The 13688-nt window shown below is 40.5% G+C and overlaps 1 protein-coding gene across 2 annotated transcripts in view; it reads right to left on the bottom strand.

The window, feature by feature from the left end:
- The window catches only part of RGS6 (regulator of G protein signaling 6), a 140490-nt gene that overhangs the window by 99071 nt on the left and 27731 nt on the right, over positions 1-13688 (bottom strand). For both annotated transcript variants that reach the window (XM_061376384.1, XM_061376385.1), the window contains exon 2: positions 9817-9916. In XM_061376384.1, the coding sequence (XP_061232368.1) occupies positions 9817-9916 (100 nt within the window). The remainder of the gene's footprint in view (positions 1-9816; positions 9917-13688) is intronic.

The following is a 13688-nucleotide window of genomic DNA, read 5'->3' as shown; positions in this document are numbered from 1 at the left end:
AATCTATGTTTGGTTGTTTGTTTTTTTTCTTGTGAGTATAATTACCATGTTACATTGACCAACTTCTCAAAGCTTCATGAACGTTTTATTATTCATTTCTAGGTAGAAGGTTATCTGCAAACCTGGCCATACTGTGGAGATATCTGCATGGAGAAAATCCTTATTGTGCAAGTGATGGTGTAATTCAAGGGAATGCTGAGACTCTCTCCCAAAGCAAGCGGCCATCAAAAAGGAGTTAACTGAATGAAGATCTAACTGCTTAGTTTTATTTCTCGGCAGGACCAAAATATAATTTTCTTCCCTGCATGTGGTAGTGAATCATACATCAAAAATACCCAAGCTCATCAATTCACACCATACTCAAAACAAATCCATGGGAAACCAGCATGTGATTTTGAGAGATTTCTCCACACACACACACACACACACACACAAAGTTACAGAAAACACATGAATGTGTATTATTTGTAATAAAGGATATGCCTGGTGAGCCTGGAAGTGTTTTCATTTTCCCGTTTGCCACTTCTAGCAGAAAGTTCTAAAGCCAAATGTATGGCACTCTCAGGTGCTACGTAGTACAAATACTTAACAGACCAAAGAACTGAGTGTTTCTACTGGAACAGGCAGAATAAACCAAGTTATTCATCAACCATTCAGTGTATTCATGCAAACCAAGTAACAGTTTGTCTACTCCAGCACTGTGCCAACCCCCCTCAGCTACAGCTTCTTCTGGAGATGTAGTCTAACTGTCCCCAGTGCAGCTTTGAGCACCAGTGATTTGACTGGTGTGCTATTTATTTCTGTAAAAATCAGCTGGTGCACGATGTAATTCTTAACTACTATTTAAAGTAAAAAACCAAAACCAACCCTTTCTTCTTCACCCCACCTCCAACAGTTACATTAATGGTAACTTCAATGTTGTAACTGAGATATACATGGAAGAGTCATTTACCCGTCAAACCTAATGTATGTGTAAAAGACTAGAAAATAATTCATGAGTGCTGGATTCAGCAGTAGCAGTCATTTTTCTCCTTCTTAGTAGCTGGTGCAGTGCTCTGTTTTTGACTCTCAGCCTGAGAACAACGCTGATAACACCAGTGCTTTTAGTTGTTGCTCAGTAATGTTTACTCTGACCAAGGACTTTCTGAGTCTCATGCTCTGCCAGGGAGGAGGGGAAGCCGGGAGGAAGCAGAGACCGGACACCTGACCCAAACTAGCCAAAGAGGTATTTCATACCACAGCATGTCATGCCCAGTATGTAAACTGGGGGCCATTACCCGGAAGGGCTAGATCACTGCTCAGGTCAGACTGGGTATCAGCTGGCAGGTGGTGAGCGGTTGTATTCTCTTCCCTTGTTACTTCCCTTATAATTATTATTATTGGTGGTAGCAGCAGTAGTGATTTCTGTTATACCTTAGTTACTGGGCTATTCTTCTCTCAACCCATGGGAGTTACATTCTTTCAATTCTCCTCCCCATCTCCCCGGAGCAGGGGGAGGAAGTGGGGTTGAGTGAGCGAGCGGCTGCATGGTTCTGTGTTGCCAGCTGGGCTTAAACCACGACAATGAGACTGGATTTACAAGATTTACAGTTACTAGTTCATGAGTCTGGATTTACAATTACTGGAGTTAACTTGTGCATTTCACTAGAACAGCACAGGAAATTTAACAAACTTGTGTTTTGCAATACAGGCCCTTTAATTAAAATGCAAGAATCTGCTCAGTAAATACCACCCTGAAAATTACTTTCATTAAAAAGCCAAAGAACAATATATAAGAATGAATAGAATATATGCATGGAATAGTGAGGCAGATGTATTCACCAAATAGTAAGAGGGGTTTATTTTTCTATTGGCTGGAATGGCATGAAATTAAAGCAACAGATTTGAGGATTTGCTCTTTCACATTGATATTGGTTACCATTGGGCATTTACCTATCATTGCTTTTGCAGTACCTCAAGATAAAAACAGTTTGTCTAAAGGGTCAGATCTCCACATACACCTTGGTGGGTACATGGCTTTTTGGGCACAGTGGGAGCAAAGGTGCTCCATGGTGTATCTGATGCTTCGCAGCCCACATTAGTGTTGGAGGCAGGGCAGAAACAAAGCAAGAGGTGTGAAAAAAACAGAACTGTGTTGGTAGATCTTTCACCATGCAACTCACAGGTTGCTATGAAGTGAAGACAAGAGAAGTGAAGTATTGCAGCTTGAGTGCAGTCTGCTCAACACTCACATCCAAAAATGAAAGCCACACGGTACTTATAATTAATCTCTGCTCTTTTGCTGTGTCATTCAGATCTGGAAACAAACTTCTGTAATACTGCTGAGCTTTTGAAGATAGCAAGATGAATGCAGAAAAGCATGAATCATTCATTCCTATGAATTTCTACAGGCATTGAAATATTGTTGACTTTTCTTTTTAATGCTTTATTCATTAGCCACAATATTCATTCAGCTAAATGCTGTGTTTCAGAATAAAACTGCAGTCAGCAACAAGAATGTTCTTAATATGTAAAATTTTTTTGTTATTGTGGCTGAATTACCAATTCATCTAAACACTGGAGTTCAGCAGGTAATTTATTATTAAATCTGTCTCTATTCCAGCTTTTAGTCTCAACTGGAAGACTGGAAAGGCCTACAAGCAATTCTTGGGAAGAACAAAACAAAACCAAACCCAACAGTTTTAATAGATCTGCTTTGTTCCAGGCTCATAGCTTTCACTTAATGCCTTCCGGGCCAGTAATTTTCATGCTCAGATTCTTCAATAAGAGAAATTATAATTTTGTGTTGTTCTAACTTCTGCCTAGGCAGCTGGAAGGTCTTCTTGGTTTTACTTTCCCTTTTGACAACATCACTTATCTTTGGTGATTTTGGTGATTTTTCATTGTATTTTTATTGCCCACAGGAATACCCACATCACATGAATATCTAAACTAATTTATCATAGCTTCAATTGACAGATGCTGAAACTCAAATACAGCAAGAACAAGCAGGACCAGGAAGGACCTCCACAATTCTAATGTAAGAAAATTAAATTCCTCATAATATTCAGGGCTTTTAGATAGCACTTCAGAGGTCATTTTACTGACTGTATACTAAGGCTTCAGAAGGTGTTTCATAAGTGTTCTGCAGTGGCATAAGCCAAATTTTAATGCATCCACTGCTGTGATGTGATTTTCCACTGCAGGAATGACTGCTTTAAATGCTGTCATATGAAAGTACATGGTTATGGAAAACACCCAGTTTTGCTAATTCTAAGTGATACTTAATTTCATTAAAGCATCTAGGATTTATTCCATAATGTGTGCACACATGTTTAAGGGATGTGCAAGTTTCATGTGATGTATGAGCACACTTATGCAGAGATGAGCAGCCCCAAAGAGAATGGAGAACTAGGAAGGTGACACAGAGAAGTGGCATCAACAACCAGCTATGAAACCTACCTTTCTTCTCCAAGCTCAGAGTAGCTGTTAAATCACACATATCCAAATAACTGGGATAGGTTCATGCCACACAGGTAGGGAGGACCACTATTATATGATGAGCTGCACACAAAATGCCCTACACAAACCACTGGAGCTGGGAACATACAGCGTAAACCTAGCACAGCTTGTGATGAAAAGCTGCACAGGCTGAACGGTAGCTTGATTGCAGCAGAGGGCAGTGACACACAAACACTAGCAGCACTCATTCTGCATAGCACCTCCAAATGCAGAAGCCTGTCCTTATTTAGTTTCAGCATTCTTACCACTCTCAGGCTTATCCTTAAGAACAACTGCAGGTTCTTTATGTGTCTTTAAGTGTACACACATGCAGATGCAGAGATATATTGAATAGACACTCTAAAATACAAATTTTGGTTACTTTCTCATATTTATTTGACAACTAGATCCTATTCAATTAATCTACTATGACCCTTGTCTTCTGAAAAAATCAAATCCTTTCAACTTTTGCTCCACAAACTTGTGACTTGCATCTTAACAACAGGCAAAGAATTGCTACACTTCAGGCAGCTAATTTTTGTCTTTCTCTTCTCCATCCCTCTCATCCTTTGAAAGGTAAAAAGCTGAATGCAGTTAAAGAAAAATAAGGGATGGAGGAGGGAGCTGTGGATGTAGACAGCACAACTCTTTGGCTTCTTAACTGGGTTAATTTGTCTTTTGGCACAAGAATAGAGAGTTTAAGAGAAAGCTACAGGAAAAAAAGAATTGCAAGGCATGCATCACTTGTGTAAAAGCTGACATATCTAATGGTACGTGATTCACAGCAGCTTTGAAATACTAGATTAAAAGGTATAATAGCCTTCTTAAGGAGGGATGGTTGGATTACATTTCCACTGGGTGCATTTTAAGAAGAGATGTATAAAAGAAGGAAATAAAAGTTGCGATGAAGAAGCCCAGTCTTGACTTGAATTAGTTTCAATGGAATTTGCTCAGAGCAATTCATTTTCTTATGAGAAATAAGCGGATTTCATGCTTGACCAGTGTTTGCAAGCCAGGTTCTAACCACGCAACTGCACAACTGCTGAATTTACTGTGTAGCATCTGCTGTACATAAATTTGCAAAACCATACAATACTGTAGACATACATATATGTCAATTTTAACCCATAAACATGTTCTTACTATCATTTACAGATCAGTAAATACCCCAAATTAGTTAGGATATTGATTCAAGTTTTGCTGAAGTTTTTGTGTGGGTGTTTTGTTTGTTGCTTCTTTTTTGTTTGGTTTGTTTGGTGTCTCCCCTCCTTGTTTTGCTTGGTTTAACTAAATAAGCTCATTCATGTTTAGTGAAAGATTGACCTTGGTTTAGTTTTGAGACTATGTACATCTACTAACTTTGTCTGAAGCAGACCCAGTACCACCTTTCAAGTCTCCTGTTTCTCAAAACAAAACCAGAGAAATGACAAAGAAGACAGATAGACCTGGCCTAGAAGTTCAGACCCAGACACTCTTTTTGACAAAAGTCTTAGCTGTTCAGGTTCAGAGACTAGTGCTGTCCCAGATTCAGGATGGGTGGTTTAAACTGAGAATGAAATACCCAAATGCTGAGGGAAATCTGTATCAGGCACATTCCTCTGGTTAAAATGCTACAGTCAGGAGATGTAAGCTTCACAGATGGTCCAGAGGAGCCCAAATCCATTTGCAGCCAGCTTATGGAGTTTCTTGGACTCAGTGAAAGTAGTTCCTGTAAGGCAGCAAGGCAAGTTCTACCCCTGCAAAAGCATTAATAAAAGCAAACATTGTGGCAAAGCACTCAGCCTCACAGCTTGCTCTCTGGGCCCTGCTAGGTGATAGGTGCTTGCTCTCAGCATTGCCAGTGCTGGTCCTGCTCCCCATACCATGACCTCTTTCTTTGTACAGTTCCTCTGAACAGGGACCTTTCAAACCCTGGATGCGAGGAACTCGCTCTTCTCTCTTGTGCTTCTGGCTGCCACATCTAGATGAGATGTGTTTGAACTCCTTTGAAGAGAAAAGGCAATGAATACCCTCAGAGCAGCACCACAGGAGCTCATTTTGCAATGGTTGTATGAAGTCCTCTAGCGGAAATTTTGTCCTGAACTACGCTGCCAGGGAACACTATCAATAACAAAGTCTCCCTTTCCCAACTCTATGGGATTTCCAAACTCCAGCATCCTCTTTGAGTGACATTCTGAAGTGTTCTGGGACAATGCCATAGGCACTTGCCAAGACACATGCTGGCTTCTTCAGACAGAGACACATGGCAGTTTAAACTTGGTTTAGATCATGAGTCTCAAGTAACGACAGGCCATCTGGCATATTTCAGTAATACTGGTACTTTCAGCTCAGAGTGGTCCAGGACTTAAATAAAACAGACATGGCAGGTCAGGAGTGAAATGCATTGGCAGGGCTGTGTGCACAAAGCTTGCATGGCACCACTTCACACAAGGCAGTACAGCGGGGACATCACTCATCTATCCAGCACAGCCACACAGGCAGCCTGGGGAGGAGAGCAAGAAGACAAGTGAGTGCTGGAGTAAGCTTTAGGAGCATGACCCAGATCCCAGCTAGGGGACTGCTGCTGGAAAGAGGGGTATCAACTCAACAGAGTACAAGGATAAACTTGGAATGAGTTTGGGGGCAGACTAGAAAGCATAAAGGAGGCTTTTTGCACTGGAAAGCTCAGCTGTTGCAGCACTGACTTCTTGCTGATTTGTTTTGGCAATGTTGTATAAGGTCAAGTCTGAATCAGAGGGAGCAGAAAGAATACACATTTGGTCCTCCAACCAACCAAGAGGTTAATTTTAAGTTGCAATTGTATGCAAATCGAAGAGATGACTAGAAAGCCAGTTATGTTGCTTGTTAGTGCAATGAGATGATCTTAAACAGTCTGATGACTGAGAAAAACAGAAAATGGATGATTCATTTACAGAAACAATGTAATTACTGAGGAAATTGTTTTCTCACTAGAAGTGGAACCCCATTTATTGCAGCAACTGCCATCACATGCATTGGCTGACAGCCTAATCTGGACATAGATCACAACACTACTCAATACCTGCCCTCAGTCAGTTTTTCATTCCATACTCTAAACTTACCATTGGAAAATGTCAGATACAAGCACACAGATGTTACGCAGGCTGGTTTCATCTTACTTTTATTCTCTGTGGGTTGTCCATAAAACTGGAGACTTAACCAAGAAGATAATAGGGAGCTGTGTCCTCCTTTGACTCACTGACTTTGAGCCAAAACCAGGGAAGAAGATAAACAAATCTACTTCTAATGCAGATTAAAATGTGCCTTTGGCACAGCATCCCTACATGGACTCATCATACAATCAAAAAGTTTTTTTCATCTTTTTCCCCAATTCCTCTTGTCAGGAGAGGACCATTCATGACAACTCCTGGAGGCTCCTTTCCTTGTGTTACTCAATGCCTCATTCACACCTTAGGCATCAGGAGAGATGAAAGCAAACCAGATGAGTGGTTCTTTCCCTGGTATTCAAACTTTAAATCAAACACCCACTTTGATGTACTATAAACAGGGCCACCTGTTTAGAGCACCAAGGTGTTGCGGTAATGTTTCTTTTTCTTAAGGTTTTATATTTCTCCTGTGTAAGAAGCAATTACAATAGAAGTGTCAAGCAAAAATAACCCCCCGTTAATCACAGTCATTGTGAGCCTGCCAACTAAGTCACATCTCAGTGTTGCTGTTCCATTTTTCAGGTAGAAAACTGTCTGAGAATGCCAGAGTCTAGAAATCAATCTCTTTGCAAGAGGGCATCCAAAGTTTCTGAAAAATACAATCTCTTCTCTTGTGTTCATGATACTGAGTGGAATTAGATGAGCACCAAATTGAATATACAATGATCCTAAGAATAATTCAAGTTGGAAGGATTCTCTGCAGGTCATCTAGTCTAACCTCCATCCAAAACAAAAACTGTTAGGTCAGATTGCTCGGTTCAGCTGGGTTCAGGGCTTTCTGAACACCTCCAGATGCTGGTTCCACAGCCCCTCCAGGCCACAGGGCCCATGCTCAGCTGCTCTGATTGTAAACAACTTTCTTCCTAAACTAGTTGGGATTTCTTTTCCTGCAGCTTGTGTACATTGTCTTCCACCATGCACTCCCGAAAAAGGCTTTGACTGTGCTTTCTCCATATCCTTTCATTCCTTCCAGATTTCCCACCTCCATACTGAACAAACCCAGTGTCCTCAGCTTCTGCCTAAACATACGTGTTTCTGCCTCTTCAAGTGCTCCAGCTCTTTATCCATTTATGGCAAATACTGAAATATTATATAAATTTCTTTTGGTTTTGGTATACAAATAGGTAAATCTATGCGTCTGAAAGGAGAAATGAGAAATGGAAAAAACCTCTGGACTCTCAGCTGAGCCATTATTTTCCCATACGTCTCAAACTCAGAGGCTTTATTTGCTGCCTGGTGCATCACAAGGGAGCTGCCTCCAAATCACCTGAAGGGAATGATACCGAGCTTGTTCCCTTCCAAATCTGAGAATTTTCTATGAGCTTTGAAGGGAGGCTTTGTTCTTATTTTATTTTATATTATCTTCATCTTTTTACTGTTTCCTGTGCTGTATAAACTAGCCATTTAAAGATGATGCAACAGCAGCTGCTGTTCCAGAACAGCAGAGTGCAAGGCAGTTTCCATCACACCAGGGGGCTGTCAACCAGAGGGGTACCCAAGGATAAATGTAATCTGTTTAAAGATGCTGTGAAGTCACCTGTTTCCTTTTTCTTTTGAGTAATGGGTGGTGACTTGATGACTAGATCAAATGCTTAATAAATGCTATGAATATTTACAGGAATATCAGAAACCTTGTTTAAATGAGTTAATCTAAAGACATCCAGCAGTATTGCAGATTTGAGCTTATAGAATGAGTTTCAAAATCAGATAAATGGTTATTTTCCCCAGGAACCTTCAAGAACAGTTAGTTCATACCTGATCCAGCCATAACCTGCAATTTAGTAACACAATTTTCACACCTCAGTCTAGATTCATGTGTCTTTTACACTGTAAAATCCTAATCCTGCAACTGCCAGTTACACTGAGTCACCAGTCACATCAATTTTTGACAGAAGAGCCTGTTGCTCAGTAAAATGGGATTAATTGTACTAAACCTCAGTTAAGTAGAAACTTCATTTCAATTTCCATATTCCCTGTTTATCCCCAAGAATGCTGTAGATTTGTATTCCCTTCTTGTAGCTTAAGTTGGACATTTTTTCTGATGCAAGGATATCAATTCACACTCCCAAATCACTCAAACTCTGCCCAATACAACCATTTTCACTGTAAAGATATTTTTGAAGTGCATCAGCTCAGATATGCTCTACTTCAGGGAACAATGCCTTGATACCAGCTGCACTGCCAGAATCCCCATTGACAGATATTGCTCAATTATTTTACAACAGTATAAAGACCCCAAAAGCAAGAATTTGAACTGTCAGTCTTCTCTCAGTTACTGATGTGCTATACATATGCAGCAACACAACTTCTGCATTTTTAGTGATTATCTGAATTTTACTGCCACAAAGTCACAGTCACAAAGTCTTTCACTTTTCAAATAGGAGGGGAAACTTCCCAAAACAGGCTCAATGTGTGGATCTTGTCTGATTTGGAAAGAGACTCTGCAGGACAAAAAAATGTCATATTTACAGAGATGTACATCATCATAAATTAGATACCACAAGATATCTCATACTGGACAACAGCCTATGGGTAAGAAGAGGGAAACCAGTAGTGAATACTAGTATTAAATTAGTGAAAACATGTGCCAGAAACTAAAGTACAAATCCTCCAAGCAATTTACATCACCCCAAATAAACTCCTCATTTATCAATGGCAGAGTTCTTTATTGCACTGGATGATACTCTGCCTGGAAACACATGTTGGAACAGTTTAAGACTCACAGTTTCTGTACCATCTTCACTTTTGTACATACAACTTTAATAAAGCAGCACACATGCATAAAATTCCTCTACCTGTACTTAAAGCTCAGTAAGAATACCTGGGTATGATATTCTTTCTTTCTCTTCTCTGATATTATCCTACCCCCATAACAGCAAATTCCTCTGACTGGTGATAATGCGATAGCCACAAAAGGCATGTAAGTATTTTCAATAACACACCCCTAAAATATAAATGCTTGTTTGCTTAAACAGAATTAAGAAATCTTGGTTCAATACTGCACCCTGTAACAGTGGCAAGCAGGAAAATAAGCAGAGAGAGGCTAATTTTTTTCTTACATTCCCTTTTTTTGTTTTCGTGGCTTTAGTAGTTTTGTTAGAGCCAGCTAGTACCAGCTCGAGCTCTCTTTGCTGTTGCCCCGGGTCCTTACCGGTGACGACGCTGGGGATTTTGGACAGAAAGCTCTTGACAGTGCGAATGGGAACTCCACCTGTTTTGTCATCCTGCATTCTCGTAATGATGTCTTCAATCTGTCAAAAGGAAGGAAGACTTAGTGTTTTATGCAAAATGGTGACTGTAACACTTATATACTATGAGTGCTTTGGAGCCCTGCTGGTAAGATGGACTTCAAATATCCCATGTGTATTACTGCACACACACAGATCTAGAGACACAGCTATTGCCTCCTACATTTAAACCCTGAGACCAGAAACCACAAGACAACATAGACAAGCTTGGAAAATGTCAGTTGGAAACTGACAATCCAATTGCACTTGTGCGTTTTTTTTGCTGCTTGGGGTGACAGAAAGGTGTTGTTTGGTCCACATGTGAATTGGGTTAGCCTCTATACTGCAACAAGCTCAAGGAGCTTCCCATCCAGTCCACTTCCCCCCTCTTATCCCACATTCATTTGAATCCTTGGTGCTGTGACCTTTGGAGTCCTTCCATTTTCCAAAGGGTCACAGACAGTTACCAATAGCCTGTTGCTTGAGAAGCGCATAAGACAGGACAGCTTCAGAATGATTGCCACTGCTTCATGCTGTAGGCTTGGATGCATGATCTGTGGTCATCATACAAAGTAAACAACCAAAGGTAAAACTATCATACAGAAAATATAGTTACATTTTCACAGTCAAGTTAACTTTTACTTCACATGCACACACATAATCCATCAGATACAGAAAAACATACAATCATCTTCAAAAGCCATAGTAATAAGATGATCTGATTACAGGGGGAAGGAGCTTAATCCTCCTTGCATTTACTCTAAAATGAGAACGGATTTTTGCTCCTCTTGAGGCTACTCCCCCTGCATTTGCTTGAAGGCAACGCCAGGGAGAAAAAAATAGATGAACATAAGCACAGCTGAATGTAAGAAATCTGGTATCTCCAAAAACTTCCTTCCAGTTAGTAAGGTCTCAAAAGCCCAACAAAAATAAATGCAGAGCTGTTGGCTCTGTTAGCTTGTGCAGTTGATAGTACAGCCCTGCCCACTGCTAGTGACAGGGAGCAGAGGCCAATGGCAGACAGAAAGGGAGTACAGCTCTGATTTTAGATGATTTTTTCCTCACATATCCTACAAAACACAGCCTCAGCAAGAAAGATTGTGTGGTGCCAGCACAGCCCCTCTCTCTTGTAAAAGGCAGCCTGAGAGCTTAATGAGCTCTCTTCAGATCTGGAAAGTCAGCTTTGTTTAGAGATTTGCAAGTGAGTTTTTCCACAAACTTAACACCTACATTTCAAAACAAGTTTAATTTCAAGCCTTCCCAAGGTGGTAAGGCAATATCGCTGCCAACTTCAGACACTGAATTTGATCACTGTGTTTTTAACCTCAGGCTATCACTTAACTGATCTGTTCGCACCTTGTTTACGTGTCATTTTTAAGTTAACACATGCCCTGAACAAATTCTCAGTAGGAATGAAGTCACAAAGACGAAAATATCCTGAGATATTCAATAAATTACATGAGAGCTGGGTACCTACAGTTAACTTGTGATAAGAATAATTCTACTTTTCCTCCAACCCAAACACTATGAAAATTAATACCACATCTTCCTCTTTACCTGAACTTTATGCAAGGTTACTTGCTGATCAGTCCATGAAAAAGAGAAGATCTGACCCTTTCTACTAGCTTTTGTGTTCTGCTTCCACCCAATGTTTGCAGATATTACCACCCAAATTTCTGGCTAGGTATGGAAATGTTTCATGACATAAGTAATACAGTGACAAAGCTGAAAAAGGTGATTATTAGAGCTTCAAGTGTTGAGAAAAGTAAAAAGGGAACATCAAGTACAAAGGTCACTTTCATCAAAGCTTTTCATCTTAACTTTAAAGAGTTAGACACTTCTCTGCAAATGATTCACCCTTCACTTTCTGCATATTTTATTAAATATCCTTTAGGTTTCCCTATCTAGCAGGCAGGGAATAAGAATCCTTGGATAGTTCATTTCATCAAGCTAGGAGTCAGGAACTAATAAAACTAAGCATTCCTCATATTTTCTCACTCCCAAATAAGCAAGTTTTGATGAATGAACTTCTGCCCAACAGGAGTCATAGTAAGAACACAAAATGTTGGGTTTTTATGGCAGTCAGTGCTATTTCAATCTGGTCTTATTTTGCATCAGTAAAGGGAACTGTTTTTCTTCCCTCTCTGTAGATTCTCGGTCAATATGTCCCTGAGAAAGCCAAAGCAATTTAGGTATCTGCTGTCACTGTTAGCTACACAGTGTAATGTATGCCTAACAAGCTAGATGTACCTTTCCTCCTGACTAGTTGCTGACAGCTCTACTCCCTACATTTGTCCAGAATGATTTTATTTCTCATTTCAGTACATTGAAAGTGGGGTAAAGGGCTTTTGGCTTCAGGGCTATGTTATCAATGGAGAAAGAACCCTACAGCAAGTAGTTTATGAGAGTTTACCGACATACTGTTACACAGAATGTGTTGGGGATTTAACACATGTATGGGATTTGCTGGTATTCATTAGACTTTCTTTTCCATTATCATTATTTTTACTGGCCTGTGGAAGGTGAAGGCATCAAGTATTCACCAGGTTCCTGCCTGATTATTTGTAGCAGGTACCCTACACTTGGGCATTCCTGTCAGCAACTAACCTGTGGCTGAAGAGTCTCTGAGCATCACTCATCAGTGCCAACATTAAACATGTAAGGTTGTATAAACAGCTCTGTGTGATGCAAAGCATCCTCTTCACCCCAGATGAGAGCACTCATAAGCACTGATGGAGCTGGATGGTACATGGAGGAAAGGATCAGTTTGTTTTCAGCTCGCATGAGGGCAATAATTATATACAAATTTTATCTTATACTCGACTGAAATACAAGTCTAAAATAGACCATTTCTCACCTTGCCAATCCCTACGGGTCCCATGAGCACCCCTGACAAAGCTCTTTGATGCCACCAGCATGCCTGTGGCTTTATCTGCTGACTTCCACCACACAGCCCCATGGACACACAGACAAGGAAGGTTAACTTGACAACGTCTGAAGCCAATTCGCTTCAGTAGACCAGAAAATTTCACTCTGATAAACACAGAAAGAGAAGGCTGAAAAAAAAAAAAAAAAAAAAGAGGGCTAATAAACCTCCCTTCAGCACCCTCGAGGGAGAAAGAACAACCTTGCTTCTGAAGCAGTGCTGGAGAGCAGCGGAGCAGCACCACCAGAGAATTGCTGTGTGACCTTCAGCAAACAGTTTCATCTGTCTCTGTCCAAGTCTCTCCTCCTCTATAATGGAGATAATACCGAATCACACAGGGGCAGTGAAACTTAATTCAAAGGTTTCAGAGAGGGACTTGGATTGCCTTGGGCAGTGGGTGTTACACAAGTGTGGAAGATAACGCTCCCAGTCTTTGACAACCTTTGACAATCCCAACAGCAGCAACAAAAACAAATCACAACAAAGCACTGATGCATCAGCTGGCAGGGCCATTTGGCTGCTTCCCACATGAGTAACTCCCAACAACGGATGAGGGCAGGGACACCGATGAAACTCGTCCTCTTCCCAATGGAGCTTTTATCTGTGCTGCTTTAAATTTCAGAGCTAATTTGAGATAAAGGCAGAGTATACCACACAGCTTGCTAATGCTTGAGTGTGTTTCAGGGGAGAAAGAAAACAACAATTAATTTCTTCAGATGTTTAGTGGGAGAGTGAAACAGAGCTAATAATGTCACCTTGAAACTGGTAACATACTTCAGAGATATTTTTATATCTCTGTTGTGAATAAGAAGGTAGGAGTGAAGGCACAACTACCAAGGCACTCACAATTGTTTGCATACTGCTGCTAAT

Source organism: Neopsephotus bourkii, unplaced genomic scaffold (assembly GCF_033783945.1).
Source record: "Neopsephotus bourkii isolate Nb327-2 ecotype Australia unplaced genomic scaffold, CSIRO-AGI_Nbou_v1 NB_1707, whole genome shotgun sequence".
In the NCBI taxonomy this organism is placed as follows: Eukaryota; Metazoa; Chordata; class Aves; order Psittaciformes; family Psittacidae; genus Neopsephotus; species Neopsephotus bourkii.
Note: the sequence above shows the minus strand (reverse complement) of the source record. Positions and strands in the feature narration are given on the sequence as shown.